The 24,210-nt window shown below is 36.5% G+C and overlaps 4 protein-coding genes across 5 annotated transcripts; 1 reads left to right on the top strand and 3 right to left on the bottom strand.

The window, feature by feature from the left end:
* The first annotated feature begins 1,444 nt into the window (after positions 1-1,444).
* On the top strand, positions 1,445-2,203 carry LOC106422662 (MADS-box transcription factor PHERES 2-like). Its single transcript, XM_013863441.1, has one exon. The coding sequence runs from the start codon at positions 1,445-1,447 to the stop codon at positions 2,201-2,203; it is 759 nt and encodes a 252-aa protein (XP_013718895.1).
* Positions 2,204-3,302: 1,099 nt separating this feature from the next.
* LOC106422772 (ABC transporter G family member 22) lies at positions 3,303-8,470 on the bottom strand. Its single transcript, XM_013863567.3, has 11 exons — positions 8,368-8,470; positions 7,755-8,181; positions 6,488-6,552; positions 5,920-6,155; positions 5,677-5,832; positions 5,407-5,590; positions 4,870-5,178; positions 4,498-4,788; positions 4,037-4,321; positions 3,839-3,946; positions 3,303-3,751 (listed from the first exon to the last, which is right to left on the bottom strand). The coding sequence occupies exons 2-11, from the start codon at positions 8,161-8,163 to the stop codon at positions 3,536-3,538; spliced, it is 2,259 nt and encodes a 752-aa protein (XP_013719021.1). The 5' UTR covers positions 8,164-8,181; positions 8,368-8,470; the 3' UTR covers positions 3,303-3,535.
* A 4,289-nt stretch (positions 8,471-12,759) lies between these two features.
* LOC125581374 (myosin-binding protein 7-like) lies at positions 12,760-15,024 on the bottom strand. Its single transcript, XM_048746699.1, has 4 exons — positions 14,610-15,024; positions 13,379-14,510; positions 13,232-13,278; positions 12,760-13,131 (listed from the first exon to the last, which is right to left on the bottom strand). The coding sequence occupies exons 2-4, from the start codon at positions 14,459-14,461 to the stop codon at positions 13,029-13,031; spliced, it is 1,233 nt and encodes a 410-aa protein (XP_048602656.1). The 5' UTR covers positions 14,462-14,510; positions 14,610-15,024; the 3' UTR covers positions 12,760-13,028.
* Positions 15,025-15,288: 264 nt separating this feature from the next.
* Positions 15,289-24,089, bottom strand: LOC106422766 (ubiquitin C-terminal hydrolase 12). Of its 2 annotated transcripts, none has more exons than XM_048746697.1 (32): positions 23,899-24,089; positions 23,606-23,675; positions 23,369-23,522; positions 23,120-23,277; positions 22,518-22,783; positions 22,205-22,423; positions 22,019-22,127; positions 21,817-21,932; positions 21,407-21,505; positions 21,210-21,319; positions 20,993-21,067; positions 20,382-20,460; positions 20,140-20,286; positions 19,985-20,065; positions 19,776-19,895; positions 19,435-19,557; positions 19,001-19,075; positions 18,812-18,900; positions 18,512-18,620; positions 18,357-18,425; positions 18,175-18,282; positions 17,809-17,864; positions 17,558-17,735; positions 17,370-17,471; positions 17,211-17,282; positions 16,899-16,964; positions 16,682-16,747; positions 16,373-16,456; positions 16,158-16,274; positions 15,994-16,068; positions 15,802-15,888; positions 15,289-15,706 (listed from the first exon to the last, which is right to left on the bottom strand). In XM_048746697.1, exons 1-32 carry the CDS (start codon positions 23,926-23,928, stop codon positions 15,665-15,667), a joined length of 3,351 nt encoding a protein of 1,116 aa, XP_048602654.1. In that variant the 5' UTR covers positions 23,929-24,089; the 3' UTR covers positions 15,289-15,664. The 2 variants fall into 2 exon arrangements, with proteins under 2 accessions (XP_048602654.1, XP_048602655.1); XM_048746698.1 differs by having other exon boundaries at positions 23,606-23,672; positions 23,899-24,073.
* Between the last annotated feature and the right edge of the window lie 121 nt (positions 24,090-24,210).

Consider the following 24,210-nt stretch of genomic DNA (forward strand, 5'->3'; position numbering starts at 1 on the left):
ATATTCGTTAGGATACACTTGCATTGAGTTTTGAACTTACACTTCATTTTGAACTTGCATTTAATTTTGATTAAAATATACATATTTATATGAAATTAGTTAATTTTTATATTAATTTGATGTGGAAATATTTTATACTTGCAGTTATATTGTTTTAAAATTTAATGTATATAATTTACATAAATAGTATTGGCCCAAATCATGAATCAGCCAGAAGAATATGACTTCACGATGGTTGTGACGTTTGATTTCAACCTCGACGAAGAAGATGTCGCATAGAGAATCCGAATTGTTTCTGCTTTGTTGACACATGACGATGGATATTCCAAGAAGTTGCGAAATTCACACAGAAGGAAGTGAAAGAGAATCCCGAGATCTTCGTCATCAAATGAGCAAGGGTGAGAAAATACCGACATAAAACGGCATAGACAAGTATAAAAAGTAAAAGAAGACGAGAGAACAAGCACATTCCCAGCACACATATACAACTCGACTTTGAGTTTTCTCCCTCAAACACATCGACCTTGTTTAGCTAGTTTTAGTCTTGTAATATTTATTGATCTTGCAAACACAGTTATTATCATCATGTTAACTTGAACATGAGTACATCCAAGGACGAACCCAAAAAGGGCATGGGTGTGGCATGTGCCCCCACTCTGATTTTTTTTCCAGTAATTAACTTAAAATTTATGTAAGTGTCCCTGTTTTAGAAATGATTTAAACTGCATGCCCCATACTAAAATAATTGTTGGATCTGCTCATGATTGTATTATTGTGTTCTATAGATTTTGTGTCCACAATTTTTTTATTTCCTGATTTCCAAATATAAAACAACCAAATTTCTAGTATGAATTTTAGTATCCACATATAGTATATATATCCAGTTGTTATTATCTAACTTTAGGAATCTTACAAAAAAATAAAAACCTTAATCATTAAGATTGTACGTGTCGTAATAAAAGAATGTCATATTAAATTTTTCATTATTTTTTTGTAAGAATGAATGTGGTGACGATACGTAAACAAAATTTTTAAAATTATTTTTCAAATAATATCTAGGGATATCAATGAAAATTCTAGACTACTAATGTTTGCTGGCTTTTCAATAGAAATTTTATTTAGCATTTTATGTCATACTAGTACAGCCTACGTGTAATGAGTGTACTCTTGCCATTGCATATATATATATAAATTTTTCTTTGTTTTATAAAGAAATAAGTAGTATTTATACTAAGATTTGATTCTTTTTGAGAAATAGGTAGTATTATAAGATTTTGTTCCTTTTAAGAATGTATTTATAATCTTCAAAAATGTGAAATATCACATACAATATTATTTTACTTTGTTTTGCTATGTGTTTGAGGTAATTTGGGATTTATACACAGACTTCAGTGTATATATATATGTATAAGTTGATATACAAAGGCAAGAAAAACTGGAGTCAATGGCTAAAAAAAAGATGAAGCTTACTCGGATCGAGAATCCAAGGGCAAGAAACACCGCTTTCAAGAGGAGGACGCAAGGGTTGATAAAAAAAGCTGAAGAGCTAACCATCTTGTGTGGTTTAGATGCTTGTTTGACTTTTTTCAACCTTGATGATGCTAAGTTGGTGGCGTGGCCGTCTAAGGAGGTGGCTGAATCTCTCGTGGACCGTTTTTACTCGTTGCCAAGCTACGAGAGGAACATGAAGGCAGAGACTCAAGAGTCATTCCTCAAGACCAATATCAAAAAGATTCAGAAGAAACTAGCCGATTGCCGGGTAAGAGTTGCTGAGTTGGAGATGGAACATCTCTTGTTCGACCTCAAAAACGGGCGCAGCCTTGATGATTTCTCCCAATCCGAGATTGAGAGTTTGAGATCATATACAAATAAGAGGATTATGGGTTTGAACAAAGATTTAGGTTATCCGGAACATGCTTATACAAGTGTCAACGAGCCATTTCCGGGGGTTGATCAGACCCCGAGGGTTTTGGATGTTGCACTTGAGCAGGCACATTGTTCTAACCTGATGGGAAGTAGGTGTACCTATTTAATGGATAAATGGTTCTTTGATGATCCAAAGGTCCAAGAAGATGGCGATGTGACTCATTTACCCAAACTGGTTCACCGATTCGATCTGAACATGGAACCATCTGATGACGAAGAGGACATGGAGACCTATAAAGGAGAGAGTGGCAACTCTGGTGGTGCAAGCGATGCCTAGTGAAATAGCCGTCGAAGAAGTAAATTAATGTGTCTTGGAATAAAACTGTTGTTGTGTCTTTATTGTTGTAGTGTCTTTTCTCATCTCATATGATCTATCTAGTTTGTCTTGTTTTGGTCAAATTCGGTCATACATTTCGGGTTGTGGTCTTTGTTTGTCATGTCACCTTAATAATTAATGGAATAAAGTTTCTTTAATATATTCTTCGTAACTTGAAGAATTCATCTCGCATCCATGACCGGTCCTAAACTTTGGCGATCTTAAACAATTTATTAACAAATTAAATTAAAAAAAATTAAATAATTTGGATATCTATTTTTATAACTCAATTTCTTTTAGAAGCCGTGGACCAATGTTTCATTTGGTTCAGTTACAAAAAAAATGTTCCATTTGGCACCATGATTTAAGGCCGGGCAACGGGAGATCAATCGACTTTCAGTTCAGATTCAATCGGATTTCAAAATTTTGGGTTATGAAATTCAGCCCTATTCGGATATTATAAAAGTTTGATTCGGATTCGGTTTGGGTTTAGTCGGGTTCGTTTCGAGTTTAGTAATATTTCAAAAAACGGTTAAAGCCAATATAATTTTGGGCTTCAGATCTTAATTGGATTCTCGGTTTTAAATTATTGTTTTGTATTTAGTTAAACCTGAAGACCAAATAAAAATCCAGTAAAAAAAGACCAAAAATCAAAATTTTGAAATGATAAATACTCATATCGGATAAACACCAAGCGGAAACACATCAAACCCGATAAACTCGACTATATAGAAGAAAAAAAAGCACAAAAAAAACAAAATATATTAAACTAAATATTGAGTTAATTATTCATATAATATATACTTATTCACGATTGACTTTAAGTTTAATATGAGACTATGAGTAATGTTTTTTTCGAATTTTGATTTTTTTTGGATATTTATTTGGATTCGGATTTTGTTCGAATAAAACTTATAATCCGAAATACTATAAAACAAAACCCATTTGGTATTTATGTAATATTCGATTCGGTTCGGATTGTTTTTTATCAGATCGGTTCGGATTTTTGGATTTGCTTTATTTGCCAACCCCTACTATGATCTGTTTATATGTTTTCAAATTTATCTAAACAAAGCATCTTATATAAGTGAGAGTATATCATTGACATGCACGCCTGCACGTACAGTTATAGGTACGGTTGGATCGAACGTTTCATACGGAGTACAGTAGTTTCTTCATCGTTTCTTTTATGACACTTTTGAAAACTTGAAGACATATTATGGAACTTATGAGCTAATGTAGAATGGAAACAAAACTTATGCTTGTTATATTTTTCTTGCGCAAAATATTGGGTTATGTAGTAATCTTCATTTGCCTGAGAGAGAGATAAGCAAGGAGGCGATAACCAAAAATCATGACAACGAGTGCAACTACTTCAGTAAGTCCATTGTCAATTCTCATCCCGTTGATGGATTGAGCAAAGTCTTGATACTGAACTTTAAGAAGAAGCTTGTAGGTGTGGTAATTGAAGGATAGGTAACGTATCCACGAGATGAACACCGGTACTTTCTGCATGACACAAAACAAAAAAAAAAACTCAGAAACATAATACACTAAGCAAGAAACAGAGTAAAAATAAAGAAACAGAAGATTAACCTTAACAAAGAACCCTCCAGCGAGCATAAATGTCATGACAGTTACTGAAGCCAAAGTCGTAGCCTTCTGTAAGTCCATTAAAATTGCACCAATAGCAAGTCCAAGTCCCTAGCAAAGACAAAACACAACCAAAATTCAGCATTTTTAATTATATTTTTTTTCGTTACAGAAATGTGTTCTTGTTCCATCTGAACACACCTGAGCTGCAATGATGCAAAGGAAGACAGTGAGCATGCTCAAGAAGAAGGGGTACGGGCTGAGACGAAGACCTGTCATGAAATAGACGACTAGAAGGAAGAGAGAAGGTAGAATGAAGTCGAGAGGGAGATCACTCGTGGTCCGAGCTAAAAAATATGCACTTAATCTATACATATCCGCTGCTCTCTCTTTATTCAGCATGGCCCGTTCTTGCGGAAACGCAAAAATAGCTGTAAAAACAGGGAAAAATCCCCAGAAAACAGCTATGAAGAAGAGCAAACCGGCCTGCAAGAAAGGTAGGGAGGAGTGAGGATTAGGACATCAAAACCGACACGTACAACAAAGTGTTGGTAGCTTAGTGTAAAAGATCATTCTTTAAATCGGAATATCTAAAAACTGATTTTGGGCCTTAAGGAAAGTTATGGGCCTATGGCTCGCAATTTCTACGGTTAGCAATGTACCTGATCTTGTAATCCGCTGGGAGTCCGAATATCAGACTGCCACCAGAGAAGACCTAAAATAACAGCTGTGGAAAGAACTTGTATAACACGCAACCAGCTGAAGTATTCATGTCGCCTCTCCTTGAGTCCTCTAGAGAACAGTATGCAGTATTGCTCCCACCAGCTCGCTCCCCATTGTCTATTTAGACGCAATACTTTAGCCCTAGCTTCTTCTTCTCCAAGTGGCACAGGATCAGTCAGTTTCTTCTTCTCCTGTTCTGTAACCCTAGCCTCGTATGCTTCCACCAGATACTGCTTAGAATGTTCAAACATATATTAAAACTCAATTTAGTTTCAGACAATCTTTTAGTTGTTGTTTCTATGATTTATTACCTCATGAACAACAGCAGGAGATGGCTTGCCAGATCGAGATTCTCTGTCTGAATTGCCAACTTGAACTCTATCTTCTAACTCAGAAGGCACGGAGATGTCGTTGATGTTACCGTTGGCGAGATCAAGCAAGAACTCTGCAGGGTTCATGGCGATGAGAGGAGAGCATCCAATGGAAGAAAAGTAATCCAAAGCCTCTGATGATTTTCCAAAGTAGAGAAGGTTTCCTCTTCCTAATAGGATCAGCTTGTCGAATCTATGGAAGAGCCTACTCGAGGGCTGATGTATTGTTGTGATCACTGTTTTCCCCGCCTGTTCAAAACACATCAAGATTCAAACATGGCCGGTTCTGAAATTTTGCGAGCTATAAACAATTTAGTAAGATTTTAATTTAAATAATTTGAAGGCTTATATATATATATAATTATTTGCTAAAAATTTGGAAGTTAAAGGTCAATGTTTCACTAGGCTATGTTCATGACCCGCCCTGGATTCAAACAACCAACAAAGAGTTGAGATACAACAAAGAAAGAGACAGACCTCGGCTATGTCGTGAAGCATCTGGATTGTTCTTAGAGCAGTGGTGGAATCTAAACCGGAAGTTGGTTCATCAAGAAGTAACAGAGAGGGATTAATGATGATCTCGTTTCCAATAGAAACTCTTTTCCTCTCTCCACCTGATACACCTCGCACGAATGCTCCACCAATCATAGTGTCTTGGCACCTGAAAAAAAAATGATCCAAGTTGTTTAAAGAACGACCAAACATTTCATTTGTAATGTTCTTGAACCTCTAAAAGATGTAACATACCTCTCTAAACCCAACTCTTGGATAACACCAATGGCTCGTTGCTCCTTCTGCTCTCTTGTAAGAGTCTTAGGTAGACGCAAACGAGCAGCGTAGGTTAGCGTTTCTTTCACGGTAAGATGAGGAAACAAAACATCATCTTGAGTCACAAATCCAATCCTGCCAAAAAAACAGACAAACAATTTTTAACTCTCCATCTATGTATTCTTACAAGAAGTTTGGTGGTTTAGGGACATAAAGACTTACTTGCTTTTCAAGTGCTTAGAGTAAGGCTTGTCATTGTAAGTAATAGAGCCTCCAATGGCCGACTGAGAGATTCGACCACCGAGTAAGCTAAGAAGAGTTGTTTTGCCACTCCCTGAAGGACCCATGAGTGCAAGAACTTCACCAGGACTTACACTCCCATTGATCCCACTCAAGATCTCTTTCTCTACAGATGATGTCAGTTTCTTTATCACCACTTTGTATGTAACTTCCTTGAACTGCATGTATTAAAAACACAAAACCACCAATAGTTCTTGATATTAGCTTCATGACCAAACCAACTTACAAAAAAATTATAACATACTTTCACTTCTTTCCCCCTTAATTTGTGTTTTTTTTCTTGGATTTAAGACTATCTTAAGTCTTGTTCATAAATGTCATGTGAGATGAGATCATGAAAAATCACCAACAACTTCAATCTAATTATTTCTATCTGAAACTTAACACTAATTAAAGAGAAATAGGCGTTTCAAAAAAAAAGAAGTAAATAGACATAAATACATAACAACCCCATTGTTTTTTTTGTCTGGTTTGAAATGATTATTTTTACCTTGAGAAAGATGGGCAATGTTGGTTCTGCTTGAAACTTAGGCTTCTTGTTTTCATTGTCTTCCGCTGAAACAGTTAGTTGATTCATCGTTAAGAACTACACTAAGAGGTAAAGAGGTCAGAGACTCAGTGAATGAGTCTTTAAAGTAGATGAATAGTAACACCTAAGCACAGTGGTTAGTGAGCTTTATAATGTACGATGTGTTTAACTGTTTGTTGGTCAATCTTGGTTACCAACCTTTCTTTCTTTGAGATTTGGACTTTGAGGTACATTTAGTAGTTAACACTTAACAGTTGTTTCAAATGTAAACACTAGAACTTTTGACCCACGATCTTGACTAATATACACTGGAATCTCTTTCTTTTTTGGGTCAATATACACTGTATTCTCTTTTGATCAAAAAAAAAAAATACACTGTATTCTCTTACTTTTTTTTGTACTTGTCATAAAAAGCTGTTAAGTTTTTAGCAAAAAATAAAATTAAAGGCTGTTAAGTTTTAAGTTTTTTTTTTGACAACTATAAAAAGCTGTCAAGTTGGAGAATCAATCACTACGTAACGTTTACGAATCACATATTCGTTTTTATTTTAGAATATACTTTTTTATTTTGTTCAGTTTAAGCTTACTTACTTTAAATAAAAAATTTTAATAATTTTTTAAAAAACACAACTTACTTTCATTAAAAACTCAACTTTTAAACTAAAACATTAAAAAAAAATTATAAATCTTACGTAGAAAGAAACATATATAAAAAACAAAAAGACTTAAGTAAAATAACTTTTCATTAAATATGACATAGAACAAAGTTTGAATGTGTCAATATATAATGTATTAAACTATGAAATATACAAAATTATAGTGGGACGAGTGCCCGTAGGGTATGTATCTCTCAATGGTTGCTCATTACAATACTACGATAAATATATTTATTGAACGCACTATCGAGTTTGCAACTGAAAAGTGAAAAAATAAAACAAAAAAAGAAAAGATAGCAAAAAGAAAATAAGTGGTGGAAACTGGAAAGTTTACGTTGCACGAGAAAGAAAACACGTGGAACAAAATAGAAGGCCAAGTGCTTGTGTCTGTTTTATCGGACTCTCATGCAAAAAAGCAAAGCAACGTACACCAATCATATATCCACTGTGTTATCACTATTATTGTGACACTGATTGCATGGCTAAATGACCAAACTACCCTCTCAGTATGGGAACAAGAACACCGTAACAAAAATGACAAGAAATAAAAAGCAGTTTACACGAGGACTTACGTATCATCTCGTCGTCGCTGAACGGGTTTGAGTCGGAGATTTCCTCCGGCGGCATAGCGAAACCGGTGAATGAAAACGAAAGCCCGAGCGACGCACTCGACGCACGACTCAGCGCCGCACCGCTGCTCACCTCATCTAGCTCGAGCTTAAGCTGAGCACTCCTAGACTTCCTTATGTGTGTCCCGGCTCCTCCACTCCTCCCCGGAGACACCCCCATCATCAGTCTCCGGCTTGATTTTCTCGACAACGTCCCTCCTCCACTACCGGTGGTCGCCGGAGCCGTTGCAGGCACACCATTGGCGTCCATGGAGCCGTGAGGTGATTTGATGGCAGCGGCCACCGTCTCATATAGCTGTTCAGACCGTGTCCGAGCTAAACCGGATGCCAACGGTGGCTTCTCTGTTGACATTTTGGCCTTTTTCCAAAACTGCCAAGCAAAAATTATAATCATTAGCCAAAATTTGTATCCAAAAATTACGTTTAAGATCATAGCTTATATATGTGGAGAACAATAACAGATAAATTATATATACACATAAATAGATGTACATAAAAAATAGGAATGACCATAAAAAGATGTATATATTTTAGATCAGGATATAAGAACGGATACCTTTCAAGAACTAAAAGATAAAAAGTGTTTCCACTGTTTGAAAGAGGTTTGTTTTAATGGAAGAAACTTGTGACACCCCTTTCCAAGCCGCTTCATCAACCTTCTATTTATAGTAGTATTTATGAATGGATCAATTCAAATTACGGTAATGCCCTTTTAAGTTCAGTTTTTTATGTGAACATTTTTATATACTACATGTTCTAGTATGTACATCTCTTCCTAGTACAAGCGTAGAACTACAACGGTTTACAATTCAAAGTAAAAACAAAACGTCGTATTTAAAATTCAGATAGAGATATCAAAACTATATTTCTAATCAGTATCATTAAAATTGTTTTCAGTTTCCAATAAAAATCTTACAATTATACAAAATTTACAACAAAAGTACTCTTTGGTTTAACCATTAGGCTAACTATTTTTGATCAGCAAGTGTATTTTTCGCATCTTTTCTAATTCAATACCAAGGTGAGTTCATATTCGCAGCGATGAGTATAACTTGACTAGTAATAGCGATGGTTTGGGGACACGGTCCTTTCTAGCTAAGTATGAAGTTTACTTGCATCAAGACCGTGGTGGGACATACGAATAGTATACTAATATGTACGTGTTTGATCGTATATGAATGTTAAACTCTTGTAATAATCAACCATCGTTTCAAATCCTCTTTTGGTACGACATAGATCGTGACGATCATCCATAATACTCCATCAATTAATATGGAATCTTATTTTCAGAATATCTCAAGTTTGTGTGACTTTAGTTATTCAAAAATATGGTTCATGGCTAGAATTGCATCAATAACATCTCATTTTCAGATTATTTCATTTTTGGGACATTTATTATTCAAAGCACATAACATAATTATTCATGGCTAGAAATGCATCAATCAAACATCTCATTTTCAGATTATTTATATTCTGTGACATTAATTTTCAAAATACAGTTTTCAAACTTTTAAATGTTTATTTTATGACAACAAAAAGTGTCTAGTTATGCAAGATTATGTTACATTTAACGAGTTGGTGCATGATAGATTTCGTTTTTTGATCCTGATAGGATTTTTAAAATGATTAAATTTAATAATTAAACACTAAAACATTTTCAGTATGAGCCTGTCTACTTTTCTCGTCGCTAATCTCACTAAAAGATTAAAAAAACAAATTATAACAAACATTCAATGTGATTTATAGCAAAAAAAACATTCACTGATAATAATACATATAGAATACACTATACAAATAAAGGGATGAATACACCATGCATACAAATGAATGAATGCCTACATAATGTTTTGTAATTAAAAAATATTTGTCCGAAAATCTCCGCTTCTTTATGTAATGATAGTTCCTAATCTTGTTTCGTGTTTTGTATATATGATTATGCAATTCAGTTTCTAATTTATGACTGAGACATGTTCAATTTCTTCTATACAAAATTATTGAATAATCAACCCGTAGAGGTGTCCTGCCAATCCGAAAGTTATATAACATATATTCTATATATTACACGCACAAGTATGTATCCATATAATAGTTTTGTTGACATTCCAGAAAATCTAAAAAGGTGTCAATCAAGATGTAATATATGTCTTTTAATTTTTCCCCACTACATAACTTTTAGCATTAAATTTCCTTGTAACCTTGTAAGCTTATCAGATTAGCCCTGACGAAAGACAGCAAAACAAGATAAAATAAAAGAGACAGTTATGTTGTTATATGTTAATTCTGTATTTTTGGAAAATGTACGAAAATATTGTGAGGCTTTCGTTGCATCTAGCTCATGTTACTTACGGGAGAGGGCACTCCCTAGATAGAAAGTTGTTTATTTGGATGCTTTCTTCTTGCCATTATGCTTTGTACCCAAAAGTTTTATTTTGTTTTTCTTTTTAGTTAGTTTTGACATTTATTTACGGATTTTGCGTACTTATTGTCGTCACATCTTTGTAAATGTTACCTCTATATTAGCTATACTTATATCAGTACATATGATGAGAATCCACCTACTCTTTATCGATATCTATATATTCATTACATGTATATAAGTTATATTGATTTTATATGATAATTCACAGTTTTCACCGTCTCCGATCACCTAAATGATATGATATTGTTGCAAGCCCTCATTTTATGTAAAGAGGGACTCGGATAATATATTTGTAATAATTTGTTTTTGTCAATTTTCTTATAGCAATTAGTTTTAGGTGGTGTATATTGGTTTCTAAACCTATGGATGGTTCAAAATCCATAGTTCTTTTTGAAGAGGCATTTTCTTTAAAATGAACTTTCAATTGAATTACGGCTACCAAACGGTACAATGATAAATTAAATAAATGCATGTGTGGTCAAGAAGATAATTGAATGTAAATTTTGGTACGTTATGTGTAAGTGTGTTGTACTGCGTCAATCAATGTGTAGTGGTGCTAGAAAGTTACGGACAGGTTGTGATTTTGTCAAGAATCGATGTCTTTAAATCGCAAATTCAATAAATGAAGCAGGCCCAAGGTTTTGTTTTCTTCTTCATCCTGAAGAGATAAACGTCTTCTACTGATACCTACGTTTTGTTCATTTCTGTCATTGGACACTGTATGGCTCACAAGTTTCGATTTTTTTCTTTGCGTTTGATTTCGCATTTACATGCTATAGTAGAGTCTTGTTAAGTTTCCAAAAACGTAGATATTAAATAAAACATATACATACGCAGAAAATAATAGCTAGATGTTGATCATGATACATGTCTATGTAGGGACGAACAGCCACAAGAGATGAACGAGGATGCATACATGTGGCAAGACAAGTGCGAAGATGAGTCAAGGAAGACTCAAAGAGAGCCCTACTCTCTTTCCTTACCCACACTGTCTGGTCGGTAACTGAAACGTTCGTTGTCGACTTGGCGCGCCAGCTTCTAATTTTTTTTTTAATCGTTTATAGTACTAATTAATTAACAATGCACATCACATACAACTTTTGTTATTTTATAATCCATAGTTTTATATATGTTTGTGCTTTTCCCTGGATAAGTTTACTAAAAAAATTAACTGGTTTTTTCAAGAAAATTCTAACTGGTTTTCAAGACATTTGATGAAAGTGCCAGTGAGAGAATATATAGAAACAAACGATTACGGTATATAAAATTTTCATAAACGGTTTATACAAATAGCATAATGATTGGAACTGGTGTGTTTATCTTGACCAAACTGAATTCAGTAACGGTTAAACATAATAGTATAACACAGCAAAATATTGGAAAAAAAAAAAAACACAGCAAAATAAACATAATATGTTATAGTTTTATTTGGTTTAAAATGGTACAAAACAACTTTGATATTTGGTGTCAAACGAATCCAACTACAACCATTATCGAACGATGTGGCAATAGACAAGTATGAGAAAATACTAATGAAGCCTTATGGTTTAACGGTGCGGTGAGAATCGTTAAAATCATGGCCAACGTACGAAGATCAGAATGTAAAATTTCAACCAGCTGGTGATGGGACCAACAGAGCAGAGCCTCTCTCTGTCACGTGGCTTCTTCTCCTCGAGGACGGCACCGTCCCTCTTCTCGTTTTTATATGGAGTACCCTAAAGGCAACATTATCAGTGGTCCCATTTTTTGGTCCTTAAAATCTTTTCTTTTTTATGTTTTCTGGTTTAAAAAAAAAAAAAAAAAAAAAAAAACATAAACGTATAGCGGACCGCCACATATTGTGGAGCCCGCAAACAGTGCTAAGGACTCAATGCAAAAGTTCCTTAAAATGGGACATTATGGCACAGTCATTGAGAAAAGGTGGTGGGGCCCGCGCTTAAGGACTCTTCCACCACCACCGATAATGTTGGCCTAATAGCTATCCTTAACATTAATTACATTAAAATATACTATAACTAAACATTTTCTCCTATATACGAGTACGACATTTATAGATTATAACATTCACATGACTAAAAGCTATACATTAGGCTAGGGCATCAGCAACCGTGAACCTGCGCACAAATTCTTAGAAATAGTAATTAGAATTTTTTTATTGTTATTTATTTTTTTTAAACTGAAAAGAAGAGATAATCATTCTAGGCCCATAAATAGTAACGATATTGCATAAAAATAAATCCTTAAGCAAGGATTATTTAAACCTTTGGTGACACAAAAACCTAAAAACACGGATCCCACATAATTATTTTATTAATTTTTGAACAGTTAAGGATTACTTTAAATCCTGCGTTGCAGGTGCTCTAACCTGCTCCAAAACAACAAATAGGTACAAAATAAAAAATACACAAGAAAAGGCCTTAACAATTGAACTAGAATCAGAAAACCAATGCAAAATCTCTCGGGTATGAACCGTAATTGATTATATTTTGATTGATGGTAGTAGCTTCACTAAGGATTGAGAACTTAGACGATCAATATACAACACTCCACTAAGCTCCGAGAACCAGAGAGAACCCAAACAAGAATGTGGAAAATATTATACACAGCTTACAGTATCCTCACCAATCTCATTACACAAACAATCAAACCCCATTCAAGACATTACGCATTCAAACCCCCAACAACAAATGAACATAAAAAAATAAAGAATAAAAAAAACTGCACATGAAGAAGACTGCAGTCTCCCAGTATACACATTAAGAGCTTCAAATTCACCTAGTTGGAGAACATGATCTATGTCACACTTGCGTGCTTGAAAGACATCTCCATTGCCTTATCCGAGGAGTCTTTTCTAGAAGCATCTCCAAGCCCATATTGTTCGCTTGCACCCCGTTCATGTACCTGCATTTACCAAAACGATGATTAGTCTCTTTTGTCCTTTGTTACTTTGCAATGCTACAAACTCAAAACTCAGGTCCCATAAGACTGTGTGTTTGCTTACTTGCTTCGACGAGCCTTCTTTCTCCAGAAAACAAAAGATGTGATCCACTGCACATGAATAATAACCAGGAAAGAAAAAAATCAGTTGATGACTACAACACAATCCGTTTAGAATTTAGTGTGTTGTATTCTCATAAAAGATCACAACCTTAAAGACAGATAAGAAACTGAACACTCCAACGATAGACGCTTTCCTTATCGGCAACCTCCGTTCCGGAACAACCTCCTTCGACAAATGCTGCGCAATCTCTTTCAACAGAACCATCTGAGCTTTCTCGGTCCTCATCGACACAATCGCCTCCCTCATCGACTCCCTATCAGCCTCCAACGCTTGCATCCTCGCGTAGAGTTTCACTATATCAGGATCACCAAGATGATCAGGCTGATTCATTTCGCCATCAACCTTACACTTCTCCTCAGCATCACCCTGATGAACAGAATCAATGGTATAGATTCTATCATGCATCTCGCCGTTGAAGCGTGGGGAATCAACAGAAAAATCAGGCCTTTGGTCTCTATTAGTAGTTCCCAATAGTGAACTCGAACTACCAGTAGAAACCTTCCTGAAATGTCTATGACGCTTAGGACTCTGACGTGGCAAACTACTCAAATTATCCCCTCCACGTGGCGACGAATCAGTCAACGTGTACTTTTCAACATCAACCTCAACCTCGGGATTCTCATTCAAACTACACTTAAGAGGAGGATAATCATAATCATAATCATAATCATACACGTTCTTCGCCACGTCATCAACGTCAGCTTCTTCGCTAACACCATAACTCATCATCCTATGCCTAAAAGCCTGAGCCTCAAACGTCAAGGCCTGGATCGTCTGCTCTCTCTTATACACCAGATCCTCAAGAGCCAAGAGCTCTTGCCGATCGTGCTCCATCTTCTCCTCGGAGAAGCGCTTGAACTGCCTCAGCTCCATCTCCACCTCGGCTTTCTCCCTCTGGAGCCTCAGGATCATGGACATCGCCTCGTTCGCGGCGGTGGAGGCGGCGTTGCGCTCCTCGTCGAGCTCGGAGTATAGGTCTTGGATCGATTCTTGTTGCGAGGCGACGGTTTCGCGGAGGAGGTGGCATTCGTTCTCGATTTGGACTTTGGCGTTGGAAGAGGAGGAGAGGGAGAGGTCACGTGCGTCACGTGGTTTGTTGTTTGAGAATTCGTCGTGTTTATGAGAAGAGCAATCTTCGCATCCACAGTCACAACATGTGAGCGTATCCATTAAATAATATTTAATTCACACAACGAACATAGTAAGAGTTCGCTGAATCCTGCGGAAGCAACGAGTTTGTTCGTGATTTAGCTCTCTTTGATTCAGCTCAATCTAATGCGATAGGGGAAGAAAGTGAATCGCAAATCGAGAGACTTACCTTCAACCACCAAGAAAAGGAAGTAGAAAGCAGAAGAAGCTAGCAATATCAATCTCCTCTCTATGAATTCAACAATTTATCTCTTTCTTTGCCTTTCTGGGAAATGCAAAAGGAGAAAAAGCAAATATATAAAGAAAATAAGTGTTACGAATCGTGGAAACGAAGGAGAAGAAGAGAGAATTGGTCTTCGTTTTTTTTTTTAATTTGAAACTCTATAAGATTCTGATTTTTGTATTTCAAATTTTGAATCTGATATGAGGAATCCATGGAGAGAAAAGGCTTTTGTTTCTTCCATGGAGCCCCTTCTCGTGACAGTGACGACTTATGTTATTTTTGGCAAGTTCGACTGGTAAAACGGTGAATCAACGGTCAGGATGAGTTTGTGACTGACATCAACGGCTGAGATTTTGGTTTGGTGAGGTGTCTTTTTACCTGCGGAAAGTACAGGTCAGCTTATCTGGATTTAAAAAAAGAGTGTAGATAGATTCTTCTTGCCAGAACCAAATTACTAAATTTGTCAATTCAACCAACTTTACTATTATCTCATCTTTTCGATTACTGTGATATATTTTTGGGCAGTATCCTATAGACTTTTATGATCTTTTGGAAAAGCTCCATATCGTAGCAGCTTTTTTCTAAATAACTATTTGGAAATGCAATAAACTATTACAATCGCCAGTCAGATAAAAAATCTTCTTAAACCCCGAATCTCTAAAAAGTTACAAATGTTTAGCTATTCTATAAACTCCCGAGTTCAAGCGACGGGCTTCTTCCATATTCTTTTGTTTCGAAAATAAAAATTGCATGATGTGCAAATAGTCTTCGCACATTCCATATACATGAACACAAAAACGTATTGAAGCACGAAAGAAATATATAAAAACACACCATCAATGCGCAACCCAAAACCCTGTTCAGACCAAATTCTCCTACAACATTATACGGTCGGTCATCATCACACCTCACACTCGGTCTTTCCATCTTTTATTCGATCCCTGTTGGTCCAACGTAGCTTCCACAATGTCTGGATGACATTTGCCTTTTCTTTTTCTCGGCTAATTGTATATCTTCACCGGCTTCTCATAAGCGTGTCGGTTCTACAAAGAATGCAATACAAACAAAAGTTAACAGAAGAGGGACTTTGGTTACACCTCCTTAGGTGAAAGAATCTACTTTATCATGAAAATGTCACCTGGTTTGCAGCATAAGCCCTCTTAGGAGTGGTATCAGTGTGCTCCAACCCCAGATACTGCTCAAAAGCACCATAGACATCTCTCCTCTGTTTACCCCATTTTCAAATCCCCAACGGAAGATAAGATAGTTAGATCTCAGATATTAGCACCATCTTTTCAAGCTAGAAAACTAGAGGAGATGTAGTAAACACCTGAAAGCGATTGTAAACAACATCTGAGTCCTGCAAGTACTCCGGACGTCCCATTGACATGAACGCAAACTTCCACTGCACATAATAAAATGAAAATGTTAGAACATATATTAACACCTTCGTTTCTTTATTTAGCTTTGATCATTACTCTGTCGTGTGCATACCTTGGCAAAGTCCTCATCTGATACATGAAGCTTCTTTTGGATACGGTTCTTGATTTCTTCAAGAGTTTCACCTTCATGAATTACCAAGAAGAAGGGCTCCCCAAAGTTTTGCACTTGCTGAAGAACAAACAAACAAACAAACATGATACCGATAAGACGCATTGCTACAACTAGTAAAACAGTTACATAACAAAAACTTGATAGCTGATTATCACCTGATTCTGTCCAGTTTCCTTAGCAAAGTGGTACACAAGAATTAAGCGATCATTTGGACCAATGTTTTTCTCTTCTTCCGGAATCTGCAATTTAGAAAGTCATAAATCAGCATATCCACGAAGTAACTATACAATCTCTTTAGTTCAATCTCTGACGTTGAAAACCAGAGTACATACTGAGTGAGATCACACAGAAACAAAGCTATAAGTAAACTACAAAAATCAGAAATAAACACCAAAACTACTAAGACTTTGAAAATACAAAAATATTTGAAGGAAATGCTAAAGAAAATAGAAATGGCAGCATACCTCCTCAGCTCGCAAAGTCCAGTACTGGTCGTTTATATTCTCAATTCTTTCAGTTAATGGAAAAATCTGCAAAACATATCACCAGCAACTTGAATTAACGTTTATTGTAAATTATAGCGTTGCAAGAATTTCATGAAGAGAAATACTCGAGCAGCCTTCATTGTAGATTCGTCAAATAATTGACTACAATGTAAAAAATAAGAAGCCACTTTGTTACCTTGTAGATCTTGTGGTAAAACACCTCGAGTATTCTCAGTTCTGCATCTGGATGCGAGAGCTCCACCTGCATCAGGCATAACCTTAGATTAACTTGCATAACATCGAATTTGTAATAAATGTAATCCAAAGCCTTAAAAACGACTCTCATCAGTAACAAACAAGGAGGTCGGCAATAGATGCACCCTATAATCCGGATGCCTTCAATTTCATCGGATTGTCATTTCTCGCAATGATATATAGACAATCCAGAGATCAAAACAAAAGAAGAACACACCAGCTACTTCAGAAAGTAAACCACCCGGCCATTTACCTTTGTTTTTAGTTCATTAATAACATCTCCGACTGTGCTTTGTTTAGGTAGTCTTATATTGTGGATTACCACCTGTACAGTGAGGTTAAAAGGCTTGAAAATCAATCCCATATGCAAAAGAAAAAAAGGACTATGAATCACAAATAAAAGGATACATACTTCCTCCTTCGTGGAATGATGGAAAGCAACTTTCAAGGTTTTAAGACCTTGCAATTCTGGAAGAGGAATGTCCAGAACTTCATAATACAAAATATCAGACGTCTGAAAGAAAAAATAATAATTTATAAGCAAAATGCATTTTTTAGTAAGAAGAAATAATAAAGTTCACAAAACTTCACGTCCATTACCTGATTGTAGTGAACCAACATGTCTGATAAACGGTCTACTCCACGGTATTTGATAGGCTGAGGCTTGGGTTGCTGGGAATAGCAATTGTGAGATGTAAGCCTAAGCTTGGATGGATCGTCAAGACCAAGCTTCTCGGCCACTCTTTCCACGACATCGTCATAAGTGTGCAACTTTGACCTAAGAATAAAATAAAAATTATGATTTCCTCGCCAAAATCAGCTGAAACAAATTCGTCTACAGATGCACTTACAACTCCAGAACGAACTCATCTTCTTTAGGTTTTTCCAGAGCACGAAATCGGACCAGCTACAAAATCACAAACCGCAAAAGTTAATCGCCAGCTATAAACAATTCTACAGAACATTCACAAAATTTGTATGCTCAAAATAAGGAATACTATTATGCCATCACAATAGAAAGAATTAGTGGAATATCAGCATACAAATATAATATGACAGGTGATTTTTAGAGCTGATGCATGAGACCACACTACCAGACCAGCCTAAATCATTAAACACTTATTTACCACTAGAAAGAAAGCTTATCATTTGAAAGCTTTACTTGGCCACACTCTACCAAGCGTGACTTTAGGAACCAGTACTTAGTTGAATGATACCTGTCGATTCTGGACATATTCAAGAAACAAAGGCACAGCTGGGTAGCGGCATTCAATCTCCTTGTTAACAACAGGTTTCTGAAAGCAAATGATATCTCCATCTTCGATCTGAAGGCAAGAAACCCAAGTCACAACAGAGACACAGGACTGAAAAATCTCTGTAGATACGAGTGAAACATTACTTGACACAATCTGAATGAATTTTTCTTATCTAGGTGTTCGCACATAACACCAGGCTCAAACTTGATTTCCTGCAAATAAGACGTTAAGTTAAATAACAGAATAATAGCCATAATCATGATGCAAATAAGGTTAAGAGGCCCCGGAAGCAACAAACCTCAAAAAGTTCTATTTCTTCATCAGGAGCAAAGCCAGCCATTTCATTCAGTTTTCCAGTTATATCCATAGGCTTACTGGAACTTTTCACCATCAGTCTACCAACATACCTGGTAGCACAAGAAAAATAGGTGCAGTGGGAAAGAAATAGACCTAAGAAGGTAAATGGGTTCAAGGAATTCTGATCACAAAAAGGCAAGAGGCCTCGTTTTTTGTAGTATATATAATCGATACTAAAGTCGTGGTAGACCACTAACATAGAAGTTAGAGCGACGAAAGAATATGTGGAAAACAATATTACCTTAACTCTGGCTTCTCGGGGTCATAAAGCTTAAAGAAAAGAAGAATATCGTCTTTTGATTTTTCAGGAGGAGGAATAGGACGTTCATCCTAATTTATTCAAGAATAAGCAAAAGAATTAGCGCATATTTCCTGTTGATCAATTAGCTTCTGTCTTTTTCAACAATAACACTTTGCAACCAGTTCTTACCAGCAGCTCTACTTCCAAAAACAGCTTAAGTTCTGCAGTGTTTGCCTTGTTAGATGCTTCTCTAATTTGTCCAACCTACAAAACCCATTTTCCAAATTATAAGCATTCATACATGTTGAACATAAAGTTATTAGCAAGGGACTCTGTCATAATCATACGTTATAAAAATAAAGTTTCTAGCGGACAACAGGGAATTTAATTTCAAAGCACACAGAGAAACTTAATAGAAAACAGGTTCCAAACAACTAGAGCAAGGGACACTTGAGCCGAAAAGTCAGATAATTAGATGTAAAGATTATGACAGAGAAATAAAAAGCTAGCAGAGTGTCAGATTCTATAATAGTAGGAGTATTACTTCGCTATAAATTCAAATGTCCAGCAAAAAGAGAGAGGCAAACTACATGCATAAATAGCAACGAGAAGGATAACAGTACCGGTTGTAATTCCTCCTGAGGTGTAAGGGGGCGATTGGGACGATAGGTATGGTTTTGTCGCTTTGCCCAAATCCAGAACCTCTGACACTGAACAGGTATACCAAATTCCTTGGCCACCTCCTCCTGTATTACCATAAGATTTGCGTCAAAGATGGCAAATGTTTAAATTACAGTAACATAAACCATTTAGTTAGCAGAAATGTGAAAGTTCTCATGAAACCCAGATCAAGATAGAATCAGGTTACCCAAAAGACTGTTTTCACATAACCCATTTCTTCAACATATGTAAGGATTCCTTCCCCTTTTGTAAAACAAAAAACTGAAGATATTTTGGCAAGTACCTTAAACTGTTGAAATGGTGTCTGTTTCTGGATCCGGAAACTGCGAACTTTGTCATGATCAACAAGATCAAAATATATATCCTTCCCAATTTGTTCCTTAAGGTCTTGATCTCTTGCAACCTTTCATGTTAACAGAGAACAATGTCAAAACTACACTCTAAAACAGCCAAACTTTTTTAAGCAGGCCCAATCAGATAGGAATAACAAACCTTAATTATCGTAAAAAGGTGAGCTTGTGCCTTGTATTTTCTTTTGTCTTCCTTTTCTTCTTGTTCCTTCTTCAGCCTCACCTGTAAAAATGTAATGAATCGATCAGGTTCAACCAAGACGCACATTACTGGGAAAATGCCTGAAAGTATTTTACCCTTAAGTGCTCAGCAATGTCTTTCTCATCAACGTTGCAGATTATTTTATCTTTGTCACTTTCCCGGATATATACAAGCATATATGCATTCGAGTACTTTGTGAATTTGAAAGGAGGGTTATTGAAACCAGGATTAGTTTGTGGTAGCTGAAATGACACCAAAACAAATATGTCAGACAAGACAAGAGGAATTAGGCAATGTCCTTTTCCAATCATAGAAAATGTAACAAGAAAATACAAACCTCCTCTTCACCACCATATTGCTCCTCCAGTGCCCTTTTCAAATCTTCTTTGGTTACTCGTTCATCATCAAATTTATACCTGAAAAATAGAAGCTTCAATTTGTTCATGAGAAGAAACAACAGTCTAAGAGGTATACACAGACCAAGTATGTTATAATAGTATTGAAACAAGTATCAGAGGATATGTATGACGCTGGTTTTGCACCATGTGACATGCAAGCATGTTAATACATCATAGGCACTTCCAGTTTTTCAAATTGATGAGTTGATATACATAATACAGATTTCTTCATGTGCTAAAACGTATGCAACATTTATGAGAAAAGCACTACTATCAAGTTTATAACGTGGAAAGACCAAAAATAAAAAGAAGCTCGAAGTATAACACTAGTTTCTATATTATCCAAACAAATTTGTTTAATCATATATCTCTTTTAGGTGGCAGCTTTGGGATCAAATAAAGCAATGTACTAGTGGATTTTGCCGTGATTTGGACAAATTGCTCAGAAGTGCGACCTTCTAAATACCAGCAAGCAGCAGCATACAATTACTAAATTACTTTTCCGATTCAACTCCTTTCTAGCTCCCGAAATATGAATCTTAAGGCATACCATTGATCTGAGAGCGTGGGCCTTATAAATGCGTAATAATGCCCACCATGTACTCCTCCACTATGAACTAAGACACTGCAGACAAATAAGAGCTTGTAGGTCAAGTTGGATAATCAGAGAAAAACTGAGCCATGCAACGATATTATCAACGCTGCATTTTATAGGGAATCTAATTTCTGAATGCAAGCACTTGTCGAATTTACTACAAGTGAATTACCTGTGAAGTGTATAAAGGTTGCGGACACTCCTGTCAGCATCAGGGGATAAATACTTCCCATCCTCTCTATCAAGATCCAGTTCCAGCGGAAATTCATAGCGATCATTTATCTATCAATAAAAGCTACATTAGCATTCACAAATCAGGGCACCACCAAACGAGAAATACAACTCATGGTCACAAGAACAAATACTAACCTTCACCATGGAATCCCTCATGAAGTCATATTCAAACCTTTTGAGCTGGAGCTGAAGAACCGGTGGAAAGTCTATGAAAAGAACACCTTTTTTTGCATCCTGAAACGATAGGACATGTGATTCCTTCAGAATAAGACTAGACAACGAGTAGGGACTACATTTGTAATAATCATTGTTAGGTCGGTGGTAACTAACTACGCTTTAAAGACGTACTTGTTAAAAAACGTTTCAAAAAATGTCCTAGTTTAGGTTGTTCAATACAACTATCATGTTATAAAGTATCCACACCTTTTTAATACACGGGATATTCAAGACAAGAAAAGAATTGATACGTATCAAAATAAGCCAGTTGTGAATGAATCGACCATCACGAGTAAGTAAAATGGATGGAAAGAGTGAGGAACACCGACCTGTAATCCGTGTCCTTCTGCATGATATTTGTTGTCTCCTTCAAGGCGTTCAACTTCAACATATTTGTCAAAAGAAGCATAAACATCCTTGCAGCCTTTAACATCCAGCTGAAGGTCTGCCATAAGATAAGAACATGTCAAATTGACAAAAACGTTGCCGAGATAGAACAAGACGATAGAGTATAATTGTATAATGCTATACCATAAAATGATTCTTTCCGTGTAGATTTATAATCTACATTTATGCACTCGATATAATTCATGTGGTGCCCCTCAAATAGCTGTTGTATTGTTCCCTCCACAACAGTTCCCTATAGAGAAAAGAAAAATCTTAAAACAAGCAACATCAACTGAGAAGGAAATCATCTCATAACAAAAAGAGAACTACCTTCATTTTATCCTCAAGTTTCTCGCAGAGAACTCTATTGAGTTCTTGGACATCATGTTGCATGAAAGAATCATATGTGTCCCAACCAAACGACTTTGTCAGCTCTTTTGTCGCAACACTGGTGTCGTTATATTGGAGCTTGTAAAACAAACTTTGGAGAGCCAAAGGTATACTCGCTGTAGGCGCATCGTTCTCAGTTGTTGGCATGTGGTATACAGCCTACAAGCAACATGCAAGATACAGTTGTATTGGTTTAGAATTCTGAGAGAACCCGTAAGCTGATTAAAAAAATATAAACAAGAATATATCAAACCTTTCTGAAGTAAGGAATGTGGTATAGTGTCTGTAGAAGAGAATTCATGTAACAAGTTGCACCTTGGTTCTTGAGACCAACAAACCCGGTCTCTTTTTTGGAATCGTAAGACCAATAATCAAGAACCTTACGCACAACGACTTCAGCTTCAATGTAAACAGTATCATTCGCCAGATATCCTCTACTCGGATCATAAAGTTCGCTAAGAGGCATGAATGACGTAAATCCCCAGTCGCTTTCTCTCGCGTTGAATTGATGCTGCGTTTCTGCACCACAAATGGGAATCATAATTTCAGTGAAACTTGTATCACCAAAGCTCATTTCCAGCTACATTACGAGAATACCAAGATCACCAGAAACAAGGTAAACTATTTCAGCCTTATAGAGAAGTAGAAAAGAGTGCATGGCATGAATATTTTATTTTCACTCCGGGCGTTCAGGTAAAGCTGAAGAATGCAATAACATGATTATAATCAAATATGAACAAAAGTGATCCCCTTCTTCCAGCCAATCATCCAAACTTTCGAAAATCATAATTTTCTGCTCATGCATGCATTCAGGATCCACGTTTTATAAACACATCATTAGTAAATTACAGGTACCTTTTCTAATGGTGTATCTGGTGTGGACTTGATTGACAACAGCCAGGCTGAACTGAGCATACCTGCTCCAACCGTAAGGCAAACTCGCAGCATCAGCAACATCCAAGTACATGGACAAATGGTCAACATTGTTCCCTTTCGGGAAAATCAATATGCGCCTGCACAAACATATCCAAACGATCTCAACCCATCAATATCCACAAAAAATGGCAATAGGAAACTAAAATACAACTAGGCAACCCTATTTACCATTTGTAACCTCCAACAACAAACACATCGGAGTACTGCTTCCTGGTGTTAATCCTCGAGAAGTGTGGGATAGTCCACGTGAATTTCAGAGTGGGAGGCTCCTCAGCTGCTGGCTGATTCTCCACAGTGCTCACAGCAGTCTCAGTTTCGGAAACTACAAATACATCATATAAATAACAATTAATCCATCCCCTCAAAAACTACAGAATCTCTATCTTCTCATCAAGGATCTCATACCTTCCATAGGCTGAGCAGGATCCTCAACCAAATCTGAATGCGGAACAAGCATCTCCTCATCCTCTTGCTGCTGCCAAAACACAAACACACAAATAAACCCTAATCTCGCCCTACAGTGATCACAATCACAATCCCAAATCGCAGCATCTACAAATACGATTCAACCGATTCGAATTCAAATTCAAATCGAAACAAACCCTAAGGGATCAGCTCAAAACAAACAATCCGAAGTAGATTCAAGGGAGACGCAGAGCATCAAATCAACAGAGAGAAATGATTGAATCGGAGATTACATCGACGGGAGGCGGAGTCACCATAGTCATTGTGGCCGGGGAAGGGGTTGACGGTGGGGATCGACGACGACGACGACGACGAAGAACGGAGAAAAAATCAAAAGAGGGGAAGAGGCAAAGTGTGACTAGAGAGACATTACAATACAATTGCTCGTTCTTTTTCTCACTCTTTTCTCGGGTTTCAGATTATTTTTTTCCGATAATTTAAGGGGGTATTACTGTAATTTCGCGGCGCTCCGTACTCAGATTTTTTTTTTTGAGTCGTTTCTAACGAGACAGACCAATGATAAAGCGACACGTCAAAGACTTAGG

This window comes from Brassica napus, chromosome C2 (assembly GCF_020379485.1).
Source record: "Brassica napus cultivar Da-Ae chromosome C2, Da-Ae, whole genome shotgun sequence".
NCBI lineage: Eukaryota > Viridiplantae > Streptophyta > Magnoliopsida > Brassicales > Brassicaceae > Brassica > Brassica napus.

What these genes read in the sequence shown, in the direction of transcription:
- LOC106422662 (XM_013863441.1), top strand. Translation starts at nt 1,445, where the DNA reads ATGGCTAAAAAAAAGATGAAGCTTACTCGGATCGAGAATCCAAGGGCA.
- LOC106422772 (XM_013863567.3), bottom strand. Translation starts at nt 8,163, where the DNA reads ATGTCAACAGAGAAGCCACCGTTGGCATCCGGTTTAGCTCGGACACGG. An exon ending in TCTAAGCACTTGAAAAGCAA is followed by an intron (nt 5,833 to 5,919) that starts GTAAGTCTTTAT and finishes TTTTTTTGGCAG; the next exon opens with GATTGGATTTGTGACTCAAG. An exon ending in TTTGCATCATTGCAGCTCAG is followed by an intron (nt 3,947 to 4,036) that starts GTGTGTTCAGAT and finishes TGTCTTTGCTAG; the next exon opens with GGACTTGGACTTGCTATTGG.
- LOC125581374 (XM_048746699.1), bottom strand. Translation starts at nt 14,461, where the DNA reads ATGGATACGCTCACATGTTGTGACTGTGGATGCGAAGATTGCTCTTCT. An exon ending in GTTTCTTATCTGTCTTTAAG is followed by an intron (nt 13,279 to 13,378) that starts GTTGTGATCTTT and finishes ATTCATGTGCAG; the next exon opens with TGGATCACATCTTTTGTTTT. An exon ending in AAGAAGGCTCGTCGAAGCAA is followed by an intron (nt 13,132 to 13,231) that starts GTAAGCAAACAC and finishes TGGTAAATGCAG; the next exon opens with GTACATGAACGGGGTGCAAG.
- LOC106422766 (XM_048746697.1), bottom strand. Translation starts at nt 23,928, where the DNA reads ATGACTATGGTGACTCCGCCTCCCGTCGAT. An exon ending in AACTTGAGGATAAAATGAAG is followed by an intron (nt 22,128 to 22,204) that starts GTAGTTCTCTTT and finishes TTTTCTCTATAG; the next exon opens with GGAACTGTTGTGGAGGGAAC. An exon ending in CCCACGCTCTCAGATCAATG is followed by an intron (nt 20,461 to 20,992) that starts GTATGCCTTAAG and finishes TCTATTTTTCAG; the next exon opens with GTATAAATTTGATGATGAAC.